We start from the raw sequence: 25,091 nt of genomic DNA on the forward strand, positions 1-25,091 counted from the left end.
AAGTTGACATGGATCAGTTTAATATGAAACCAACATTAATTCAGGCTAACATTACACGGTGGACTCCAGAAATGAACAATTTTCTACTCAGATAAGTCAAACAGAAGCAACACTAACACTGCACACAGCGTCTAATCACAGCAGAGATACATGAACGAGGATCTTCTGAGCAGTCGATTAGTGCAGGGGGCACAAAGCTCGGTGTCACCGCCAAGACCCAGGCCAAAGAAGAAAATTAAAACCACAGGAATCCCTGGAAAACAATCTTAGTACTACAAAGGTTTTACGCAACTAAGGTACACTTCCTAGGTTGCATACAAAAATATTCATCTTGTCCAGCTCAAAGCGAAGATGGGGAGCAGGTCAGAGTAGAAATGTGTCACTTTAAACAGAATGAGCTGTCTGAATGGATCATGCAAGCTGAACTCTGATATATTAAAGCCAATGACAGGCAAGTCTTCACATACATTAAACCTGGTGCTGGCTGGCTGAGTCATAACTGTACTTATGTAACAAACTATGGCAGTCAGAGAGGGACACTGTACACATGGGCCGAGCGCCGTGTCCACACAAACGTTAAAAACAGCGACAAGAAGTGGAATTAAGTTACAGAGTGAACAATCACAGCCTGTCACTGTTCACAACATCATGGATCCATAAAAAATAAAGCACTGGTTACATTTCTGTGAGCACAGACTTCAGTCTATGGGTACATGGTGACCATTCCTCTGACCCACACTTAATTCTGGGGGGGAGGGGGAGGGGGGGCAGGAGGCATGCCAAAAGGGGGCATGCCCGGTACCCCCATCCCCATCATTGTGACAAAGTTAGAGGGGTCCATGGGTGGTGGAGGCGGTGGTGGGGCATACATCACGCCCGTGGAGCCTGGAGGAGGTGGAGGTGGTGGTGGTGGAGCGCCCGGGGGCAGTGGGGGCTGGACCCCAGGTGGAGGAGGCACCATGGACGGAGTACCCATGGGTGGTGGGGGCTGGGCTCCAGAGGCTGCAGGCTGTTGGGGTTGTTGCCATGGAGGCAGGGTGCCGGTGCCGGGGCTAGATGTGGTGGTGGTGTCTGTAAGAGAGCAGGGGACACATGGAAATGAACTGTAGGCAAATATAAAGGCTGCACATTCGCAGATAAGCTCCTTATGCATAGAGTCTCCACAGCTCTGTGAATAAGGTTCGGTGAGTACGTCTTTGTGTGTGTGTAAGGACAAAGACATATTGCAAATATGCACTGCCTATCTGTTTGATTCGGTGATAAACTCTCAGTCAAATCAACACACCGAGGCCAACACTCTTCTTTGGGTGACAGCCCCCCCAGAAACCAAAAAAATGAAGCCGTTTTGTTATAGATTACACAGTGAACACACTACCTCTCGTTTCAGTGTACACCGGAACCAGTTTTGAAACCACTGACGTATAAAAGAGCTGTGTGTGTGCTGAACCACTGAAAGTTTTCTCAATAAAGCTTTTGTGCGCTCTTACTCTGTTGCCAGGGCAATGGTGTGCTAGTTGCCATGCTGCTGGTTGGAGGGGGAGGTGGAGCCTGCTGTTGCCAAGGTGGCAGAGGACCTGAAGGGGGAGGAGGTGGCTGGCTGCTTGGGGGAGGAGGTGGAGGTGGCATCATACCCATTGGAGGTGGCAGCAGACCTACAACAAAAGCACATAAGTTTGGGGGTTCTTTTCTATTTTGCAGATTTTCTACAGTAAAGTTCTGGGTCCTTTTCTAATACAGCAGACGCTCAGACGCTTCTTTTGCATTTGACCTCTTCAATATTGGAAAGTCTTTACAATAAAACACACTTCAAAGCAACTTAAGTACGACACAAAGAACTCAGGAGGTGAACTGAATCTTACACAGAGTTCATTAGCTTTCATGAGACGTCTCAGTAACTCGACTTGAAAAATCTAAAAGCCTTCATGAGAGTCCAGCCTGTGCCAGCTCCCTGCCATCTGTGGGACATCACTGGCGCTGTATGGATCACCAGGTCTTAGCCTTTTACCCAAACTGTACTCTTATCACCACCATGCAGAATTTAATCCTCCATACACTCTGATTTTTGTTGGCAGTATCCGGACTTTAAGTCTGACGTCATTAGCTGTGTCTGGGCCCAAACTCCGCTTCAGGTCCCAAAAACAAACGAACACTGCAGCATCACTGAGAGTTACAAACTGTCTAAATTCTTTCATCTTTAATAAAATGATCAGTGTTCTGCTCTACCAGGTGTAACTATTAAGTTTAACATCCAGGCATCCATGAAAACAGAATTTATTAAATTCAACGGAGTTAGAAGTTAGCAGGAAGTTAGCTCGCTAGTTTCCAACTATGCATGATATAGCATGTTCTGATTGAGAGGTTTATGAAAAACTTCAAACGTACAGCTCTGTTATCACTTCCAACATAAATGAAGACAGAAAACTAAACAGCAGTGACGTTTGTAGGGTTACTGAAGTTGGGCTAGCTGGTATATAATGATGTGCTACGTGGTGGCTAGCGACACAGCTATGTTAGCATAACATAAACACGGTGAAGCTGGAGGATGAATGCTAACTTTTTTCCACTCAATAAAACTTGAGGGTTCCTGATGGTTAGGGACAAATGCAATCACATGGCAGGATACTGTAAACGGACCAAACTTCAGTCAGGAGAACAACTGAGATAATCCACCCACAATGCGAGGTTAGTCATTAATAGACTGCCGCATGGGCTTAAAGGGTTTAGAAACTGACTTTTAAAAAAATTAAATAGAACAAGATACAAAGCATTAAAACATGTTAAATACACAACAGCCCTAATGAACGCAGAGTAGTTTGGACCTGAAGCAGGGTTCATACGTCATCACTAAACACATTGTTGTGTAGTCTGGATCTGCTCTTACCCATCGGGTGTCCATGCGGTCCAGGTCCCTGGCCCATGGGAGGAGGAGGGGGCTGCATCCAGGGTGGAGGCAAGCCATTGGGGTTGGGAGGCATAGGCGGTCCTCCCATGCTGGGCATCGGAGGAGGAAAACTGTGAGGTCCTCCAGGACCACCGGGCCCCCCAGGCATACCGTGAAAGTTCCTGTTCTCGGCTGGACCAGAACTCATCCACGGAGGCCGGTTCTGTCAAACACACAGAGAATTTCAGACAGAGCTCTACACGACGAGCACAGAGAACCACGTGCGTCCCAACTAACCGGTGGAGGTTGGGAGCTGTTGGGGCCTGCAGCCCGAGGTGCGCCCTGGGTGCTGGTGTGTCCTCCGGCTGACGTTGGGACAGGGGCCTCCCCCAGCTCAGCCATGAGAGACAGATACTCCTTGTCCATACGAGCCTTGTCTTGAGCTGACTGAGGGGGCTCTCCACCAGTTGCTCTGTGTGCAGCGAACGAGCTGTAAAAGAAGCACATGTCGTTACACAAGTCAGGCGAGTGGAGTCAGGAGTTCAGCTCAAGTTTGGACACTCAGCGCATCGTCACCTGCTGTACTTGCAGTCTGAGGAGATATGGCCGGCTCCACCACATTTAGTGCAGAGGGTGGTGTTAGTAATGCTGCGTGGCTCAGAGTTCTGCCAAGGACGAAGAATCCTGTGGATACAAGAGACAATAAGCATGGTGTCCGGAGACTTCAGAAATGGAACAAATCCATCCTTGATTCCTATTCTTGCTCATTCTGTACTTTAATGACCAGGTGTTATAACAAATAAGGAGTGATTGTGCACAAAGCCCGGGCAGTGTCACAGACCTGTTGTCGTCTTCCCTCAGTGTGCCATTGAGTCTGGCCAGCTCCCTGAGCTGCATTTTTCTTAGGTCGTTCTGATCCTCAGGCGTCTCAATGCCTTGTTTCAAAATGTTACGAATCTGTGGACACACATTTCACACCATTAATATCACGGTATATATTCCCCAAAGTATACATTCATTACATTTAACAAACTGATGCTAAACATCTTCACATAATGAACAGGAGGTGCTCCAACCTGCTCCACAGCTTTCTTGACGTTCTCCATCGTGTTGGCAGTGACCAGGGCATGCAGAGGCTCGTCCTCCCCTGGCAGCATCTGGCCATCTTTTCGACCAACCTTCCCCTCCTTCACAGACCCTTTCCCCCGGATCATAATCTTGGCACAGCACTCCTTCTCAATGTTCTTCAATGTATTACCACTGGGAGGAAAAGCAAACGTGAGAAACTGTTTCTTCCCCCCTCAGTTGCAGTATGAAAGCACGTCAAACAAACTGCATGACTTTAAGATGGCATCGAACTTACCGGGGTCCAATGAGCAGACCAACAAAGTTGATTTCAGGGTATTCATCTTGAGGGATCATAACTTTGTCGTTGACTCTGGTGGCTGGAGGCCTGGAGAACACAAACAGGTAAAGCATTTAGCTTTCTAAACGTCCTAAGAGCCAATCCACTATTTAGATCATCAGCAATTAGCATGGAGTAGCATTTGCAGTAGGGCTGCTCTACAGGAAGAAAGTGTGTACTCTTCACAGAGCCATTAAGATACAACTTAAAGCACAAAGCAGATGGACTCCAATCAATGATTAGACCGAGACCACTGAAGAAGAAAACTAAACTGAAATCATTCTGTTACTGACCAGTCAAACACTCTCATTCTGACAATTAATGCATAAAAATCACTTTCTGATGACACATCATTCGTTTGCACGCGTTACTGCACATGACAACGTATGACAATGATGATAAAAACACAGTAGTAATGTCAAATGAACACGCTTCTCAAAGCTTAGAGAAACGCTTAAGTCAATCAGACTGTTGGCACTAACAGAGACCTCCACTCTTCTTTCTGTTGATGTCCTGTTCTATAAGAGACAAGGAAAATAATGGCAGCATGTCTCTGGCCACAGTGTACCCATCATCTAATGGACAACACTCCACATCCCAGATCAGATTCTTGACCCTAACAGGAGTTCACTGAACTCAGATGGTTTGTGAGGTAGCAGTGGGCGATAGATTCAAATTTGTGCTAATGGCACTAATAACGATGTAGACCAGTAAAAACAAACAATGTTTTATCAGTGAGCTTCCAGGCTTCAGCATTTACTAATACGAACAAAACCAAAGGTATCTGCCATCCTTCCTTACAATGAGCTGCTGCTAGAACACTACGGTTCTGCTCAAGTCCTGCTTTATCACAGCAGGGACTTCCATCCACCGTCTGCTCTGACAGTCTGAAGGACTTCCACTAGCCTTTTCCCACTAAAGGTTTAATGGTGATTATGGGAACAACAGCACTGTTTCAGACTAGAAACACGTTTTCTTTCATGCTACCTGAGCTCATCGTCTCGGTAACAGGACGCCTCTATGCTTTTCAGTGTGTAAACAGACTCCAGCTCCACACTAAACTGTGCCAGCTGAACACTGTGTGGGCTTTATGTTGTCACGTTATTTATTCATATGCTGCTCCCAAATACATTGGTATTGCAGGTCCCTTTTTAGTTGCAAATGTTGGTGAAACGCTCGCCGTGAGGCGACACTTCTTGTGATTTGGTGCTGAATTGTTTGTGTTTCCATGGAGACAATGGCGTGCTATAGAGCAGTCTTATATGACGCATCGAAGCAAAGAATTTGTATAAAAAAAAATACTCAAATTGCAGCAGCCTAGTGACAATTAGTCATCTAGTCCACTAGATTCACACATCATTTCAACAGCTTGAACAAAATGCTGTACCTGCAGAAACAGATCCTCATGGAAAATGTGTCACAAGCTGCAAACTGCGATCCAGGCAGTTTAACATCTAAACACAAGGCTGACCTAACCATCAGGGTCTGACATTACCAATGGCCCCATGGCCCAGAGGACACATTACCCAGTGAACCCTTTGGATGGATGGATGGATGAAAATTAAATCTTTTGTTTCTCTCAGTGCCCCCTCTAACCTTTTTCCTTCAGTTGTTAATTATGTCATATTGTTCCCAGAGAATAAAAAGCTAGTAGATTACAAAGAGGGAGACTAGTGGACTACTCTAAAAGTAATTTGGGGTTAAATATGGCCCAAGTACTGCTTGTGTTTTTAAGAGCTAACCCAAACTGTTCCTCACATTTTTTAAGGACCAATTGTCACAAATTGCTGCTGAAATGTGCAACAATTTGCACCACAGGCAATATTCAACATGCATGCAATGTTAGATTAATTTGCCGACATCAGCGCATTTGTTCCTTTGCAGGTAGCATCAACACACCTGTGGAGAGTGTGGTTAGACATTGCTTCAGGCAACTTTCCTGTGACACAGTCTATATGCAACCACTAGTTTTCCGCACCAACTGACTACAGAACACTGCTTTTGCAAAGCTTCATCCATCTACTTATCAACTTTCCCTGTTTGCAACTTCCCATCACAGACACAGAGGGTGGCATTATAACATCTTCAATCCAACAGTTAACAGTTAGTAACAGTTAGCTTATCTGGGATACACACTCACACTAACAGCAACATTTAACCATCCGGTCAATTGGTCATTTTTTATTTACTTTTTCTACCAAAATCACACCAGTGCCCCCCATTAAAAGACCGCGTGCTGCATGTTGTTTTTCTGTCCCTCATCAAACTGGCGTCCCAGATAAAACGCTAGCTTTTTATTTTATCAGATAAATGAACACAAAATGAAACAAAAATTAAAAATACAGTCAATGGGGTGAAAGAAAAAAAAGATAATCATACTTGTAGTCTGCAGGGGGCTTGAAGTCAGGGTTGAGTCCAACCATTTCAGTGATAAGCGCATGTCGCTCCTCCTCGAGCTTCTTTCGTGTGCGATACTCGCGGGTGTTTAACCTCTTGCCCTCGCTGTTGTAGATGGGCTCAGGAGAAGGAGACCTGAGAGCGGCAGACAAAAGACAAGACAGACATCATCAACACCCTCCTACAAGCAAAGCTCTGCCAATAACAATCACACAGGCTCCCTACAGCTGACTAAGACTTTAACAATAAAAGAATCTCAATCAGTGAATCTTTAAAACAACAATAAACTTTGAGACTGTAATTGTTTCTACTGAGAGAATCTCAGATGGACTCTGACTCATGGCCAGTGCAGCAGTAGCAGCAAACTTAAACAAAAGAAAAGTATATAGGAACTCTGCACTGCCATTTCAAAGACTGAAGTCCATTCTGACATCAAAAAATTTATATTTTTTTTTAAACAAAACCAGAAGAAAACAAAAGAAAAACGTAGCAACCAAAGCTGTATAGTGGCAGTAAACAAATAATCTGGAGGGGCATCAACCAAGAAGAAAAAATAAAATACACGGCCATAACTTCAACCTGCATACAGGATTGTTGGCCTACAAGAAAGCAAAGTTGGAGGCAAGAAAACAAATCAAAGCAAAATTTGCAATCCTAAGCAGAAACGCTGGCTGTGAGAGTTGCTTGGTGCTGACGTGGTGGAAGAGGTCCGTGCCTCCCCTTGGATGCTGAAAACCTGTGGTACTGCGTTAAGGAGGCTCTGTGCTTGAAAAAGGGTTAGGTTGATGTGGGGTAATTTGGGTTAGAGAAAAGGAATTAAGATTAGATATCCACCTTTTCCTACGCTCTCCCATCAGAGAGCCACATGTGTCCACGTGACGAGTGAGAAAAAAAAAATTCATTTTACGCTTCAAACTTCCAACGCTGACAACCTGAAACACCTCCCAAGTTGGTCACATTAGATTGGGAAGTGATTTCTAAAGCTTCTGCAGCTCTGCATTCAAGTTTTGGACAGCTGTGGAAATGTCTGATTATGATTAAAAAAAACTATATACAGTGTACAGGTGACCGGGACGCTACCTAGCAAAGGTCAACTTCACACACTCTAAGGCAGCCATTGGCTTTCCAAGAACACATACATTTGTGTCAGTTTTCCTCCAGACCTCAAAATCCAGAGGGAAAACTGAGCATATCCTCCTCCTTCCTGGGCAGAAATGTTCACAGCCTCATTAGGGGAAAACCAGAGAGGACTAGCAATAGATCACTTGTTCACTCCAACACAAAGCCCAGTTGGATCACTGGGATGTAATCAAGTAGGCTTCATGCCATGGGCTGAGTCACTGGCAACAATGGACCAAAATAAGTATGTGAAATAAAGTAAGACAAAGCAGTAGTTTGGTGCTCGTGTGCATTTAGTACCCATCTTTTCAAAATTAGCCAATTCAAGTCAAACCTAAGATGTGAAATAAATCAATATGCAAACTTATTTGTACACTAGTCCAACCTGTGTCAGAGGAAAATCTTTACACATGAATTATAGCACTCACATATCCAGACAGGCCCCTACTGCAGACACAGAATAAGCAGTGTGCAGAAATACTACAGGTTTAAATTTGAAGCAACGACTGTGTTAAGTAAACTGCCAAGCATCCAATAGAAGGAGTCTGGCAGTGACTAGCTAGATACCCTTGTTAGGACAGCTCTAAAGACTGAGCTTATAGTCGACTATGGAAAGCTGGCTTTCAAAGCCTTAAAATCCTTCAACTTATTCTCACTCCCACCTCAGGCAGGTCATAATTTAATGTGCTTTTTGGCCCTGCAGCACATGTTCGCTGCAGTGTACTGAGGAATGAAACACAATACCTAGGAAAAGTTCATTTTCCAAACATTTGTGTGGATGTTTGAGTTCAAAATAATATCAGACATATTTGGGGTGTGTAAACCTTAGCTACATTACTAAACTTACATTAACTTAATAAGTAGCAAACTAGTAACCCTTCTGAATGGTTCATAGCTTTTAATACGTGACCACTCCTCGCCCTCGTGTTCTTTAATGTGGCCTTCAGGTGTGTGTGTAACAGGGACACACACCTACCACTAAAGTCTCTGTGATGGTATTGACTCGTATTCGTATTTGGGTATAAAATATAGAAATTAAATACATATGCAGCTCCACGGTGTAGAGGTTTATACGCTCATCTAATGCACAAAGTTCAAAAGTGGGAGGGCGGCATCAGAAAGGGTGTTGGGCATTATTCAGTGGCTCCTCTCCTGTGGTAAGCGCTGCAAGAAAGTGAGCAGCCACTGTTTTTGTTTGTTTTGTTAACAATACAGTTACAGCTGTCAGTTAGGTTGAAAATATACAGAGTGAAGACTTTGACGAGCTATTGAGTTATAGCGAGTTAATGTGGAACACTGCCTTTACCTGAAAACGTGAAGGAGAGGATCACCGAGTTTATATATGAGCTACCCAGCGTTAGCAATAGCATTATGAGGACGCTACCTTCAATCTGTATCAGGATGGAAAACACTAAAGTTTGTCAGCCAGGTAACATGTGAAACCAAAGGTCGCAAACAAGCACAGCCATCTATAAATGTATAGAAAGGTGAGAGAGGAGTGAGAATGTGTTGGCCTTTTTTTTTTTACTCAAGATCAAAACAGTGGTTGTAATTTCATTCAAATGAAACAATTTGCATAAGCTTGTACAGATTTCTGTGAGAGAAACAAATCAAAGGGACCATTCGATCACTTCTCCGGTACTGTGAAGCACATCTTACAGTGTTCCTGTGCTGATGGCAGCTGTTGAGCTCAGAGCAAACACCTTTGTCAAAGCTTGGTTTCCAAAAAAGCAGCAGCAGCCACAATGTGCACTTTGATTTCGTGTTTTTGTTAAACAAATATTTCACCTGTCATGAAGGAACTTTCTGTTTGCGCCAACAACTATTCAAATGTTACGAAGGTTGGCTTTTGGCTGTCCGTTCTATTACAATTCTTTCATTTCAGTGTAATTACAAACACTGCTTCTCCGTCTTGAGTAAAAACATTCAAACTTGTGTTGTTTTACAGGAAACAGTGTAACAGTGGAGTTCTGCTAATCACTCTCCAGTTTACTCAAAGAAAATGTTAATTTACTTTTAAAAATGCATCATTACCAATTCTAGACAATCACTGCATGTGTAGAAAAGTGCTGAAACTAGTAGTCACGTGTACTAAGTGGTGATGGACGAGGAGCAGTCTTTAGAAAAACGTTCATATATATCAATTCTCCTCTAGCAACAGGAAATGGAAATGTGAAGAACTCAAACTGTCTAAACAACACTGTTCTTCACTAAACTACATCCTTCAGCTAATACTAAAGTTTTAGGCTAACAACCACATATACTCTGAACATGTCTTCCAAAAAGTCAAGAAGGTAGAGAAAGTGTTACTGTTCGTGGATTTAATCTTTTTCCGACCTGTCCTCAGGGTTAACAGGGATTCCCAGGTCTCCTGTACGCAGTTTACGAGTCAGGTCTTCAATCTGCAGTTGGACTGGAAGAATTCAGGTTAGGAAAGAAAAACAAGGATGGAGAGAAATTTGATTACCACAATAACAACAGAGAGACAATGCTCTGCACATTGGAGCACTATCTCATTCATTACTGAGGTAAAGACAAACGGTGAGTCTGTTAAATACAAAAGGAAGATCAAATAAACATCTGGTAAGACTCTAAAGTATTACATCATCAGAAGCACACATTACCAGCAAGTCCTAGACGTCGTTTACTTTAGCATGAAAAAGTCTAACGTCTTCTGAACGTCAATGTGTCCGTTAACTCCACGACTCCTAATAATACCTACCGTATATAAGACTCTTTAATTAATTCCATGAACAGTGCTTAAATCTTAAACATTTGAGGATACGCTGGCTATTTGGTTTTATAAAGTCAGTCACAGTCACTCCACAGATCTAACACTGAGGGGATCATTCCAAAGGCAATGAAATCAGTCAGTCATCTAATGCACATTATGAAAGCTGTGATGAAATACACCAAACACACAGGTTCACTGGCACTGAAACTATTAGTCTGGGTTATTGAGAAGAATAATAAAGGGCCAGTGACTTGTGCTTCATCTTTAAATCTTCCCTCACAATGTTTTTGGGGCTTTACTGAATGAGGAAAAATAACAAGTGTGACGACGGAGGGTGGGCACAAATGAATGTTTACATACCAAGATCAACCATTACCAATGAGTGCACAACATCAATAATGATGTTAGTTTTTGACAAAAAAGGATTGGTCTGCTTCAGAACACCCGCTGAGGGCCTGTGAAGGCAGTATGTTGGTGTTACACTGCTGCTGGAAGGCATGTGTGGTTCAAAAGGACTTTTTATGATCAATGTTTTTGGGACAGGCCAAAATCAGAGCGCGCACACAGTCCTTAAGCATTTCCGAATTTGCAGTGCCCACAAAAACAATTCGTCTTCTTTAAACTCACTGGACTTGTTTGCCATTGAAGCAGCATTGCTCACACTTCAAACCAAAATAAACAGAGCATTCTTTAGCAATGTTAGGACATTATGACTAACTCCTCCATGCACAGGAACAAAACTGATGATGTGTAGGGAATCAGGCAAGACAGTGAGCAGTGACCTGCAGCTGAGGACAGATATCTGCAAGCAGTGGTGTTTAACAATCTACTCCTCTTGCTAATGGGTGCCCAATGGTATGCAAACTATAACACTATGCAGCACCACCACTAAGCCTCCATTACAAAGAAGTCAACTTAACATTTTCAATCATAAAGTAATCATTGCTCTTCAGAAAAGACAACAGCTGGAGCAAAATGTCCCATCGTGTTAGAGTAAACATACTGGAACCAGAATGTGTAATGGGTGTCTTTAGAAGCTCTAACTGTTGGCAGTTCAGCAAACAGGATAAAATTATTACTGGCAGGGAAACCTAAACCCCAAACAAGTAATTTCCTAGACACATAATACAAGAAACTACATGTTTCATTATCACCAACTCAATATTTACCTATATATGCTCTCTCCTGATCCCGGGTCAGTCCGGGTGGGATAACGGTGGGCATGCCCGGTATGACGGTCTTCTGATCAGGCGTCTCGCTGCTCCAACGACTCTTCTTTCTTCCCTTCTTCTGGCCGAAATCTACCGCGAGAAACACAGCATGCCGGTGAAACATTACATGATGCACGCCAGCTCTACCGCCCTTCACGGCATTGATGGAGCCAGTGTATTTCGAGATTAAATGCAGGAGAACGGCAACGTGGTGATCACGTTACTCCTCGTTTGGGCTCTATCGGCTACTCCTCTCTCATGTGCTTCGATTTAGAAAAAGACAGTTATGGATGGCCTTGATGAGGTTTACGTATGAAAGCGAGGCAATGCACTGTTACCAATAAAACATACCGTCAGGCAGAGAGCTGTCGTTTCGCCAGACTTCACTATTAACCCTCGTTAACTAAACCGTCAGGTCAGAAGAGGACAACCTAGACCAAAAAACACCAACCACTATCGTTTACTAACCAACTTTAGCGGCTCCTTATCCATGCCGCTCAGGCCAGGGCTCGTCACCCATGTTGGTTAACGTCGTTAGCTTCAGCTCGCTAACGCCGCGTTGAGGGCTACAGGAGTTAGCTTCAGCTCGCTTAACTTACCAGGTTTAGCCATTCCGCTCCCCGCAGCAGATTGCTGTTGAGCTTGACTCGAAAAACTTGTCCCCGGGTTGAACTGATGAGACTGGGGAAAAGATGCGCTTGGCATCGAAGGCTGGAAGCCTTGTAGAGAAGGAAAGGACCCGGGCGGCCCCGGTGTTGGCATCAGCCCGTTCCCCGCTCCAGGCCCGGCATCAAAGGCTCGTTTAGCGCCAATACTAGGGTGCAACTTCCCTAATGGAGTTGCATTTGCTCCCGTCGCCATTTTCGAAGTACTTAAATGGCTCAATCAGTATGAGCGATCAGTCAGCTCAGGTTTAAATGTGTGCAAATAGCTGACAAAGTGCTTCCTGCTTTAGCTCTCACACAATACTTCAATCAAAATGGCGCCCAACAGAAAATCACAAAGGTTAATCCTTCGGACGTGGGACGGGCCGTCGCAGTAAGAAAGATTCCTATTGGTCAGACCAATGCTCCCTGCGCCTCTCATTCTAAAAATTGATTGGCTGAAAAATGTCAATCTCCTATTTTTGGTGCCTCGGTAACAGGCAACAAATCGCAAATATAACGTGTCTATACGCTCACCGGCTCCAAGTCTGTACATTAATGCATGTAGACGACCTCCTGAAATTCATACCTAGCATCAGCGTAGGGAAGAAAGGTGATTAAGATTAAGATTAAGAGACTTTGAATGGGGGCTGCGGTTTCACAAACTGCTGAGATTTTCCTGTACAGCCTCTCTCTCTGAGGCTTACACAAGATATTCCGGAAAAACTTCTACTCTCTACTTCCTGTAGAGTGCAGTGGTGTTTTTAACCTAGTCTAGTTTATTATGTGTACTCTGAGGTATTTATAGTCCTCCACAATGTCCACATCGACCCCTTGGATTGAAACAGGGGTCACAGGTTTCCTGGTCCCCCTAAAGTCCACAAACAATTCTTTGGTCTTTGTCTTGTTGAGCTGCAGGTGACTCTGCTCTCACCACATAACAAAAGAAAACGCTACATCCAGATAAACAGAATCAACTTTTGGAAAAATACTTCCGTGGATGATTGAGCATGCATCAAGATGACAAAAGAGTCCATCATAACTCAGTACTCTGTCGCAACACCCTCACTGATGCATCCAACCACCGCAGAGTCATCAGAAAACTTCTGAAGATGAACCTCCTCAATATTGCCCGCTCTGAAGGCCCCTTTTCTTGTCACTGAGGAGGGTTTTTATGTCCTTAGTTATGCACAGCTTGTTATTTAGGTAACAATGGACAGTCTGAGCAGGGACGATGGAGTCAGTGATACACTCAGTAAGCCCACTGATGTCCTCACTGACAAGTTTACAGTGTCTCCCAGTCTGTCACCTCAAAACAGCCCTGAAGTTTCACTAAGACCTCCTTTAACCACTCGCTGTGTGTGTGTGTGTATGCTAACAGTAGGTCTAAAATTCTCTCCCCCTTGGTGGGACAGACCACATACTGTGTGAAAGTTGGCAGTGTAAAACTTCAGATATACAGCCAAATGTCATTACTAAAATTACTGCACATTATACATAATCATAACAACAATAATAATAGTACTCACTAGTTCGGGTCAGCCATGAAGCAGGACAAGTTCAGACTCCAACGGACAATCAGCTCTGCAGGGAGGCTTATCAGCACCGATATGCCCTCCATCAAGGACCTGTACAGGCCCAGTTTTAGGAAAGGGCCAGAAAACATCTCTGCAGACCCTTCACATTGCAACTGCTTCCTTCAGGAGGCACTACAGAGCACCGTTTACTAAAACCAGCTGCCAAAGACAGTTTCTTCCCCCAGGCTGTCATGCTGATGAACACTGAGAAATAGCCCACTGTTATATCATTCAAGGTAACAGTGGCTTAGTATTACACTATTAAATGAGTGTCTAAGATTCATCCAGGGTTGCACTATGTTCACCCCATTTATAGCTATGTAACTTGTAAAAGAGCAAGAGGGTTTTTTTTGTTTTTTTTTAAACAAAACGGGTTTTTTGCATTAAAAAAAAAACTTGAACTGGAGTCAAACAAACTTGGCCAAACACAGATTCTGATATATAAACATGTCCAAGTCAATGTTTATCATGTCATAACATATTTCATGTCACAAGTTGCATTTATCATTCTCTGTATGACAAAGTGATCTTCCACCAGTCTTCACTTGTGTGTTCACGGGCTGATGGACTCTGAAGTCGATTTCACATCTTATAGTAAGCGCACACACACACAAACACACAAAGGTCACAATCCTCAAACTTTAGACAGAGTTTTTATTATAACCTAATAGTGAGAAATCAATACAGACAAAAAGGTTCCGAGGTCAATGCTTTACTACTACAGGTTGAACATGTGAATCTCATATTTATCATAGCAATGGAAATCAATGGAATTTAAGTAATGTTCCTACTGTCAATAAAAGAAAAAAAAAAAAAGAAAAATCAAACACAATGTAGCTTAAGAAAAAAAAAAGTTCTCCCATCTTAATTTCACAAATGTTTTCATCTGATCCCGAACAGAAAAGTGGAACCATGAGAAGGAAGAGAAGGTCCTCGTTTTCAGGCTTCAAGCACTCACATTTGTTTAGCCGTCGCTGCAGTTATGAGGCATACTTCCACTAACACAAATACACTAAACGCACATAATACATTAGAAGCTGCTGAATACACTTTAAGTTCTATTAACAGAAGACTCACCTTTACAATAAGCACCATGCACTAATGTAATGTGTTCAGGCTATGTATGTTTTTTTCAGAAGGGCAAAAATTCAGTTGTGGCAGTGTCACATAAGGAATCAGGCTGGACCTGCTTTTACATACTTGCTAACTGCAGCTATACCACAGCATGTTACAAGACAATGAGAGATGGGAAACTGAGCCACTGTTTGGACTGGAGTGTGAATTAGGACCTGGAAGAAGATCAAAGCATATTGTGAATGTATCCAACCATTTAGACTTAAATGTTCTGCTTACTGTGCCCACCCACCCACATACAGAGCGCTGACTTTAGCTTCAAACAACAGCAATGAGATTCACTGTGTGACGTTTACATGGCACTTCGGCTAGCCTACCTGCTTACTGTAAATCAGCTCTGCCCTGACTGCATGGGACAAGCACTAGTATGTATACCGTGCCCGCTCCGCGCCGGGATCCCGCGGATTTTCATAGGTAGAACTTCTTGGGAGGGCGGTCACCGGAGAAAGGCGCGAACGCTCATATGTATATCCATCTGCTTCGGCAGCAACTCTCCGAATCGGACTCCGGTCACGTGCGTAGTATGAAGAGACTGGGGCTGGTGGAGGAGGGAGGGGAGGGCGCTCGTATGGGTTGACATTAGAGGGAGGCAGACGCTCCCTCATTATAGCCGTGGAGGAGGACGCTGCTGGAGCAGGCAAGGGGACAGCGCGGCGTTCCTCGAAATAACTGCCTCCGTAAGAATTGGCCCTGTACTTCTCGTAGTAGTCCACAACCCCGTACGGATCTCTTTCCTCGTAAGGCGACCGTCGCACCGGGTAGGCTGGGAACGCGCCATAGAGTGAGCCGTTGCCCCTGTATGCTGCCTCACCGCCATACATCTGAGCCATGCTATGTTCTGCAGCAGCATTTACACCATACCCCGGGTGTGGCCCATACCTCATTGCACCCTCATAGCCTGCACCTCTTCTGTACCCTGCCATGTTGCTGCTGTGACCGGAACCTCGGGAAAAACCGTGCACAGGAGCATAGCTGCCACCGTAATCTGGTTCGCCACTGAAGTCCGGATGATAACCCCTGCTGCGACCCCGCCCGCCAAATCTCGAGGCATCGTATCCATCAGACTTTGGCTCTGAACCGTGGTAGCCATTTTGGTCAAGAGGGCATTCTTTGGACCAGTGGCCTTCCTGCCCGCAACGATAACAACCCGATCTGTCTCCCATTCCCGGCGCAGTACGCAGGCGGCTAGTCGAAAGCTTCACGCTCATCAGTTTGCCTTAAAAAGAAAAGACTCAATAAGGATTTATACCTGCATTCATATTTCCTGCCTGTATCAATCAGCTAAAAGGCTGCATTGTATTCCAACAGTAGCAAGAAGACATACCTAATGATTTGAGCACTAAAAATATGGTTATTAAAGCTGAAATCCGTAACTTGAAACGCTTCTTAAACCACCGAAAACACAACAGGTAACTAATACGATGTGATCAGTGAGCGTCAATTTCAACTTGTACTCGTGGTGCGGACGTGGATCTCACCGGCGCAACCCGAGATTTATGATCCTGCGAATAAATGCGTGTCAAACACCACGTTCTACGAACAGGACTACGTCATGTCCGTTTTAATCCCGCCCTTAATGGGACTATGCATTTGGTCCGATTTGTACACTCTATGTACTTCAAATCGGATACTTGGAATAACCACACAACAGGTGTTTACCTGACGAGTGAGTCATAAATTCCAGTCTGTGTCCCTTTAAGTCCACAACACAGGCGGATATTACCAAAGACATTACGGATACCAGCTTTAAAATGATGTTGGAATTGTCTATTAAAACTTACCTTAGTTCTTTTTACTCACCTGCATTTGAGCAATAATTTACCCATCAACATAACAATATTGACACTACATCTTTAATCTGACTTTAATTAAATCATCAAGCCCAGCCCAAGAGTTCACCTTTAAAAGCTGTGTTGTCTAACTGATTAATGGCTTCCATGGCATCCTCCATTCTCTCCATGTGAACAAAAGCATAGTTTTTTACTATGTCACACTCCAACACAGCGCCAAACTCTTCAAACTTGGCCCTCAGCTCCTGGTTGGTACAGGCAATGTTGCCAACGTGCAGTTTGGTGGATCCTCTTGACTTGCCACGACTTAATTCCACGTTCATAGGCTGGCCATTCAGCTCATACTGGTGGAGATTGCGGATGGCTTCCTCTGCCTCTGTTTTGTCATCCATGTGCACAAAGCCAAAGTTCTTGACAATTGAGCATTCTGCAATCTTTCCATACTGGGAGAAGAGAGAGCGAAGTTCATCTGATGTGGTGTCTGGGGACAAGTTCCCTATGAATATTTTCACCATTGTGCAGGGTCCACGTCACTAAAGGAAGAGAGGAACTTCAGCATTAGTAGCTTCATGACTCGGATGACTGAATTCAAACTTTTACCAGTTCAATTAACAAAATGCTATTCAGTTTAATTTTATTAATATAGCGCCAAATCACAACTCCAAGGTTGTAAGGTGAACTTCTGCAATAATGAGAGTTTCCAGCAGTGTTGTTGAGCAATCACTACTCAAACTTTATGGACTTTTTTCCATTAACAAGGCTTCCTGGGGCATGTAGGAGTGAGGACCCCTACTAGTTAACTGTATATTAAGTCTCCACGTAATCTAATGGGGACAACAGGAACAACACTGGTACAGTCCGCACAGAATAGAGTGGCAGGAATACTAACAAAGCCAGCACTCTGACAGCATTTCATTAAAGATAACCCATTCAGCTTTAACGAGTCACCGTATGGGCCTGTAACGTTAACTGGAGAATAACGTAATGGACGCGCTCTTTGGGCAAAAGTTTAAGCGCTACAACTAAAGTTTGACGAAGGAGCTGACCAACAGACAAAGCTGCAGTGGACTGGATTCAGCGGAGCCATTTCTATCGGCTGTTCAGTTTACAAAGAACCAGCGTGGTGTGCGGAGTCCAAAGGAAACGCGCGAACGAGCCATTAGCAAGCACAGCAGTGCCCGCGCGGTGCTTAACCAGACACTGAGCACGCAGCCGAAAAAAGTCGTTAGCGGCACCGCTAAATAACATCACCGCAGCTTAGCTGATTACAATGTGCATCAAAACCGTGACAAAACACTTACACTTAGCGCACTATACTATGCCTGCTTTGGTCAGTTACTCTTACGTAACGTCACAACATTCAGGCTGCGGCCTTCACTACACGAGTCGCGAGGCTGTAGCTTGGATGTTGGATTAGCAGATCTCTTTTACAGCAAACACTTCTGGAGCAGCTGGAACTGTGGTGCACTGGGTCATTTTCGCAACCGATTTTTGTTCCTCGCAATTACGAGGTAATACAATTCATACCTGTTAAAAGTCGCACTCCTCGTCTCCTCCCTCGGAGAATGAAATGGCGGCTAGCGCGTTGGCAGGCAAATACATACAGCTAACCCCGCTAGCGCTTTTTGGGAGGGACTAGCTAGCACCGAAAGCTAAGCCATGGCGTCTCCACATGCAGAGCAAAGGAAACCAAGACAGGAGAATAGGCAAGATGGAGGATATAGTTCGTGACTACGTGAAAAATAGTTTTTTTCTCAACATTATTATTAGTACTTGAACAGTGACATTTAAGAAATCCGACTTGCTTTGGAAGATTAGCACCTAATCACGCTGATCAAAAGTGAAAAAGGTTCTTTCATACAGTCGCTGGATCACATCTTTGGGTCTTTGAAAGCGTTCATGCGGAGACACACAGCCCACTCAAAGCTGGATCTGTAGCCTGGAGTTTGGAGGTCCCATCTCGGTTCACGGAGCAAAGTTTTCAAGTTAACTGGACTACCACATACATATTAGTGTCAATGCGTTTCGTCCAATATGTTCTGATATGAAAACCTTATTGATAACAACGTAGCGAAAGAGGGGGCAATTTAGTTCTGATCCATCCCAGTTTGGGCACAGTGGTTCGTCCTGTATTCTCTACCATCCGCAGCAGAATAAAACACACATGACCCAAACTGGCTCAGCACATAAGGCTGTTTTAGTTTGTCAAAACAATTTTTATTTCTCCAGGCTTGTCCCGGTGACTTCTCTCTCTTTTAAATGGAATTTAAATGTATGGTCCTGAATTTTAACACAATGAAGAGACAGGGGTTAGTATTTTTTCTCTCTAAAATCTGCACTGAAAAGTTTAATTCAACTGTGGCTCTACATCAATGAAGAGCTTTAAACAAACAAACAAAAACAAAAAACAGAATTTCAAAGAAATATAGATTTTAAATATGTGAAGAATGGCCTTTCATTGGAGACTTTGTTTTATTTATTTTTTTACAAGACATTGTCTTGAACATTAACCTTGAGCCCCTATTTGGCCAAATAACTGGATTTTATTTTCTGATATTCATACTTGGAGCATTTTTAGAACAAAATACCAAAAGCCACACCACTGCGTTCATCATACTCAAGTAAAAAAACTGAAAAGAGCATGACCAAAATAATTTTGGCTTTATTAAAAATCATTAACTTCAGATTTTTTTTTAAAGGTATATTAATATTTTTTCAGCTAGTATGAAAAATACAAACTTCAAATCCACTCATAAGCGAAACAAGGAAAGGCACCTTCAACAGTACACAGGACGTGCCTCACAACTTCTACAGCTCTGCTCTGTCCCCCCACAGACTTGTTTCTACTCAGTGTTACATGGATACAACAGAGATCTCACACATTGTGGCTCATTTCTGTTGTTGGCTACAGGCAGTCAGCACCACTATCATCGGGAAGAAAACCGTTTGTCAGTTGCACAATCCATATCAGCTAACAGTCTCACTTTGGTGTCACTTAGTTGAGGAATTTTAGACCAGCAGACACCTCAATTATTAGAAAATGAACAAATAGCAGAACCCACAGACACATTTAAATGAGAAAAAAGCTGGAATGTTTATGATCTCCAGGCTTAACTTTGGTTTAAACTCTGTAAATGCTAACTGAACGCCAGACTGCACACACATCCATTTCCCTGCTGCTGCCTTTAGCCTTTTAATCCACTACAGAGGGAAACGCTGCACCATTCGATTCCACACTTCTGGCTTTACCTGTGATAAAATACACATTGAGAGTTACCGCCCGCTGCAGCAATGACGCTGCAGCAATGATGATCATTTGTAACACTTTTTTCTCTTTATCCAAATTCATTTTACTGACACACATGTCAAATGTCTGAAAGGGCAAGATCCAATTCTTCTGTGCAACGGGTAACCTATGCCATTATGTGGAATGAGGTACGCTTCATGCAATCTTAAAAAACAAAACATGTATTAACTGAACAAGAATATGTCTAAATGACAAAGAAAGACCAAAAATTATTATTTGCCGATTTGAACAATTTGCAACAAATGATGAGAGACATGTAAAGAAAGAAAGACTTGGCTAAAACCCGAGCTGAAAACCTGCAGAGTAAGAAAAATGTCAAAGTGTGACGTTTGCTAATCGCCCCTTCAGAAAACAAGCTAGGGGAACATGGCTGAAAAGAGTCATCTGCAGGCCACTGGCATCTCAGATGCCTAGAAGATACGGACACCATTTTCCAAACAAAGTCTCTTTGCCGTACATCAACGCAGACTGAAGGAATCACACTTGAAGTGACGGCAAAGGAAAAGTCTTGCAGTCCACAGACAGACCTAGAAAGAGAGCACAGCATTCCTGAGAAACAGTGCTGACACTTACCACAACTTTAAAAGATTCAGAACGTTAAAAACAGTCCAAGTTCAGACAAACACAGAACCGCGTCAGTGCCCGCTGACTGCTAATGTCTTAAAGTAACGTTATGGACTGTGGTGCTCACCTGGCTTTAGTAAGGCGCATAACGTGATGCATAATGACCCTTGGGTCGTGCAGCTGTGTATGAGCTCCTGGAGGCAGAGGCGGGCGACAGTTGTGTTCGCTCATAGGCAAAGCCGGCCGATGGGACAGCTGCTCGTCTGGTCGGGGTGTGCTCACCTGTGTAGCATGCGGCAGGCACTTGAGGCGGAGGCAAGGCCTGATGCTTAAAGGGATCTACACTGGATGAGAGCTTTGAGATGGAGGAAGGTGGGGGAGGGGGAAGGTAGGACATGCGCCGATCCTCAAAATAGCTTGAGCCAAAAGGATGAGCTCTGTACTTCTCATAATAGTTGACGCTGCTATAGAGATGGTCACGATCAAAGGCTGGTGACCTATCAGCATAGGAGCCTGGTGCTCTGCTGCCGTACCGATCCCCCGGCTCAGAGGCGTAGCCGCTAAGCCTATGGGGAGGAGGTGGAGGCAACCCACCTACGTAACTAGCCTGACTATATGCAGAGCCACCCATGTAATCAGCTGCTGCAGGTGAGGCCATCCCGTAGCTGCCATAACTTGGGAGACCGTGTGGCGGGGCCCAGGTGCCGCGGCCTCTCATGCTGTCACTGTGGCTACCGTTCCGACTGACTGGACAGTCTTTCGACCAGTGGCCGTGTTTCCCGCAGACAAAGCAGCCCGTATGATTTCCCATTCCCGGGGCAGTGCGAAGCCGACTGGTGGATAGCTGTACGCTCATCAGCTTGCCTTGTAAGGAAAGAGAAGACACGCATGAGACCGTGGGGACTCTGACACGGAAAGCTTCTTAACGACCATTAAACACGTTAAAGCGACAATGACTGAGAGAAGCGAAAAAACGTGCAGCACAACGTGCAGGTGACTGAATGACAGTGCAGTGCCCATTCATCAAGTACACTGCCACTGGTTTTACAAAAAAACCATCCAAAATTGTGATTATTTTCAGTTAACTGGTCAGTTAACAGTTATCCATACTCTGTGGAAATACATCAGCAAGAGGACTTTACTAATCCCTACGGCGGCAAAATAGAATCCAAAATCGCATGTACAGAGAAGACAACTTGTACTCCCCTGCCCGAGCGTTCACCTTTGTAGGCTGTGTTGTCCAGCTTACTGATGGCTTCCATTGCATCCTCGACTCGCTCCATGTGAACAAAGGCATAGTCTTTAACAATGTCACACTCCACCACTGCGCCAAACTCTTCAAACTTGGCCCTCAAAACGTCACTAGTGACCTCTTCCCCGAGGTTGCTGACATGCAGTTTGGTGGTGGACTTAGGCCTCCCTTTGCTCATTTCCACATTCATGCGCCAGCCGTGCAGCTGGTGCTGGTGGAGGTTTTTGATGGCCTCCTCTGCCTCGCTCATGTTGCTCATGTGTACAAAGCCGTAGTTTTTGACAGTGTCACATTCTGTGACTTTGCCGTACTTCTCGAAGAGTTCCCGTAGCTCCTCTGCTGTGGCATTGCAGGCAAGGTTGCCAATAAAAATTTTCACCATGATGAATTCTTTGTATCCTAGAAGATCAAGAAATATGTCTTTTAGGAACACATTCCATACTTATTGATCTAAAAGGGCCATTGCCCATTTCTGTTGGTTAACAATGTTATGAAATTGCTACCTTATACAAATAAATACAAACTAAATCTAAAAGCAATTGTTCAGCTAATACAAAGGCCTTCGCAAACATTAACAAGGCAGGGCATGTTTGCTTAAACTGTTGAATGTTTTCACACCAAACATCAATGAGGACAGGCCAAAATCAAGTCACATAAAAGGAGAGAATCATTCACTCAGCTTTCACCAGCTTCTTTTATTAGACCGCAGAAGATTCAACGTGTGGACTGTCTGTGGTGGTCAGAATGATGTCCATGTCAGACACTGGCAGGATAGTTTCTTATCTGTACTCATCACAGGCGATCTAACATGTATGACTACTCGAGTAGTCAAGTGTGCACACAGAGACTACACAATTCATTTAAACCGTATCTACATGTTGCTGCTGCAAAATGATCCGCAGATGAGAAGAGCTGAACTCCGGGCTGTGACAGGAGCTGCTTTGGGGCTGGGTGACATAAACAGACTTTTGCTGAGCAGATGTGCTAACTTTTGAGTGTGTATGCTGTATTTGGAAAAGTACCACCTTCATATTACACACTGCGTTCATTTGTCAGTGGAGACATGTCAACACCAGTTTTGCACTCGTAAAGTAGCTAGCTTGTTAGCACTAATGCGTATGTTACATTAATCACATGATAACGAACCCTAACGCCACAGGTACGTGTTGCTCCTAATTTCTAAACTATGTAAACTGCGTTTAGTTCGCAACTCTTCACCATTCATCCACTGTTATTTATAATTTTTGACTGTAATACGTCCAGGAAGCTAATGCTCGCTAGCCACAGACTCACTCACTTTGGCCTGTTAATTAATTTTCTTCTTTAATAAACACCACAACGTAAGTTTTACATCGCACACATAAAGATTCGTGTCACGTCTTCACACCAAAACCCCCAGCTCACCTATAAAGAGACGTAGGCCTCGATACCAATGAATGAACAATGAAATGACGCCACTGTACCGTCCGTGTTCTCTTCTTCTACTGTTGCTTTGATTGGTAGTTAGCAAACCAGCTTGGAGCCGTTCGCCCTCTACTGGCCTGGAGTGCGAACAAGTCAATCGGCGCCAAAAGTGAGCTCGTTGACCACAGCATATATTTTTTTTACCATTATAAAAAAGGACATTAGATATAAAATTTACTGGAAAAAAAACCCTAAAGCATAAGCAATCAGTTCAATCTGCCATGTTGTTGTTGTTTTTGTTTTTTACAAAGGCAGAGCAGCCAGCAGAGCAAAAGGAAGCTGCGACATGAAAATCAAACATGGAGATAAAGGAAAGATGGGAGCAGGAAGGCCCTTGAGTATTTCACCTTATTTAACATTTCTGTACTATTGTTATTTAATAAGATGTTCTTATACAAAGGGTTTCTGTGTGCAAAAAAAGAAAAAAGAAGAAATGAGCTGCACTTTTGTGGCTTGCACACTGGGAGGCTCCAGTAAAGGTTTGAACCATTGACTGTAGAAAACTATGTGTCTATATGTCAGGTCGGGTATCAGATGCCACCTCTCTGGGGACATCTCAGGCCCTCCAAGGTATGGAGGCCCATCTCCCCCCACCACTCCCCCTGCCAGTGGCAGACGCCTTCAGACATCGGTGCATTGGTGGTTCTTTGTGTCCGGGGATGGGCGTCCAGGTACACACTGGCTCACTCCTTGGTGGCTGCTTGTCGGGGCCTGGAGCCTGGGGCTCGCTCGGGCTCCTTCGGGGATGGGGTGCCCTCGGCCTCTTGGCCTGGGGCTCGGTCACTCTGGCACAGCTGACGGAGCTCACGGGCACGTCACTGCAACCCCCCCTGGCTTCTGCTCCGCGGCTGACCCCTCATCTGGGGCTCTCCTCAGCTCTTTCCGGGATAGTGGCACGGTTGCCTCTCCGTTGGTCTTCCTTGGTCTCTTGTGTTCTGAGGGCCTCTGGATGTCTGGAGCCTGGATCTCCTCCATACCTGCTTCATGCCCTGGAGGACGGGGCTGTGGCCCCCCCAAACCCTCTAGCAGATCATTACATAAAGGAATCTTTTAAATACAAGCGCGCTCATGCTCACAGGTGTACACACAGGTGCTCACACACACAAACTACACCCTTTTTGGCTCCTACCTCAAAGCACACTGTGCACTGTCGATCTTTCGTGCTGCACAATAATATTCAATATTTAGTATTTACTGTTATCTTCACATAGATCATCGCGATGATGTTGTTTATTATATTGCTCTCTTTTTCTTTGCTTGTTTTCTCTTTGCTTGTCGTCTTTGACAACTTCCTACCAGACACGTGGAAGTGGAAGCTTCAGTGAAGAAAGATTCCTGCTCCCAGCCGTTCATTGGCTCGGCATTTTAAACCTAATTACATTTGGCCCGCGAAGCCATACCAAATTACTATTAGACTTGGCCTGCTGGTATTATACAGCTAATATATATATTGTTTAGTATTAAGCTTTTCTTGTTCCATATTCAGTTTTCCAGCAAAACTTATTTGAGTCCATAAGAAAAGATTCATTCTTATATCTGGAGGAAGATTTTTTTTTCCAATAAATATTAATGTTAGCCTGCGACTTTGTTCCAGTTTTGAATTTTGGCCCAC

At 44.1% G+C, this 25,091-nt stretch overlaps 3 protein-coding genes across 5 annotated transcripts; all 3 read right to left on the minus strand.

Moving 5' to 3' along the window:
* Positions 1–3: 3 nt before the first annotated feature.
* sf1 (splicing factor 1) lies at positions 4–12,748 on the minus strand. Its single transcript, XM_085147484.1, has 12 exons — positions 12,347–12,748; positions 11,706–11,837; positions 10,140–10,215; positions 6,666–6,818; positions 4,245–4,334; positions 3,958–4,141; positions 3,723–3,838; positions 3,458–3,565; positions 3,179–3,371; positions 2,882–3,104; positions 1,488–1,652; positions 4–1,071 (listed from the first exon to the last, which is right to left on the minus strand). Exons 1-12 carry the CDS (start codon positions 12,606–12,608, stop codon positions 740–742), a joined length of 2,034 nt encoding a protein of 677 aa, XP_085003610.1. The 5' UTR covers positions 12,609–12,748; the 3' UTR covers positions 4–739.
* Positions 12,749–14,604: 1,856 nt separating this feature from the next.
* On the minus strand, positions 14,605–18,698 carry rbm4.1 (RNA binding motif protein 4.1). Of its 3 annotated transcripts, XM_085147513.1 has the most exons (4): positions 18,420–18,698; positions 17,002–17,425; positions 15,420–16,318; positions 14,605–15,257 (listed from the first exon to the last, which is right to left on the minus strand). In XM_085147513.1, the coding sequence occupies exons 2-3, from the start codon at positions 17,405–17,407 to the stop codon at positions 15,465–15,467; spliced, it is 1,260 nt and encodes a 419-aa protein (XP_085003639.1). In that variant the 5' UTR covers positions 17,408–17,425; positions 18,420–18,698; the 3' UTR covers positions 14,605–15,257; positions 15,420–15,464. The 3 variants fall into 3 exon arrangements, with proteins under 3 accessions (XP_085003639.1, XP_085003623.1, XP_085003630.1); XM_085147497.1 differs by having other exon boundaries at positions 14,605–16,318; XM_085147504.1 differs by lacking the exon at positions 18,420–18,698 and adding an exon at positions 18,194–18,413 and having other exon boundaries at positions 14,605–16,318.
* A 15-nt stretch (positions 18,699–18,713) lies between these two features.
* LOC146523550 (RNA-binding protein 4.1-like) lies at positions 18,714–23,549 on the minus strand. Its single transcript, XM_085147525.1, has 4 exons — positions 23,420–23,549; positions 21,986–22,414; positions 20,891–21,627; positions 18,714–20,726 (listed from the first exon to the last, which is right to left on the minus strand). The coding sequence occupies exons 2-3, from the start codon at positions 22,395–22,397 to the stop codon at positions 20,897–20,899; spliced, it is 1,143 nt and encodes a 380-aa protein (XP_085003651.1). The 5' UTR covers positions 22,398–22,414; positions 23,420–23,549; the 3' UTR covers positions 18,714–20,726; positions 20,891–20,896.
* Positions 23,550–25,091: the final 1,542 nt, after the last annotated feature.

This window comes from Neolamprologus multifasciatus, chromosome 3 (assembly GCF_963576455.1).
Source record: "Neolamprologus multifasciatus chromosome 3, fNeoMul1.2, whole genome shotgun sequence".
Classification (NCBI taxonomy): domain Eukaryota; kingdom Metazoa; phylum Chordata; class Actinopteri; order Cichliformes; family Cichlidae; genus Neolamprologus; species Neolamprologus multifasciatus.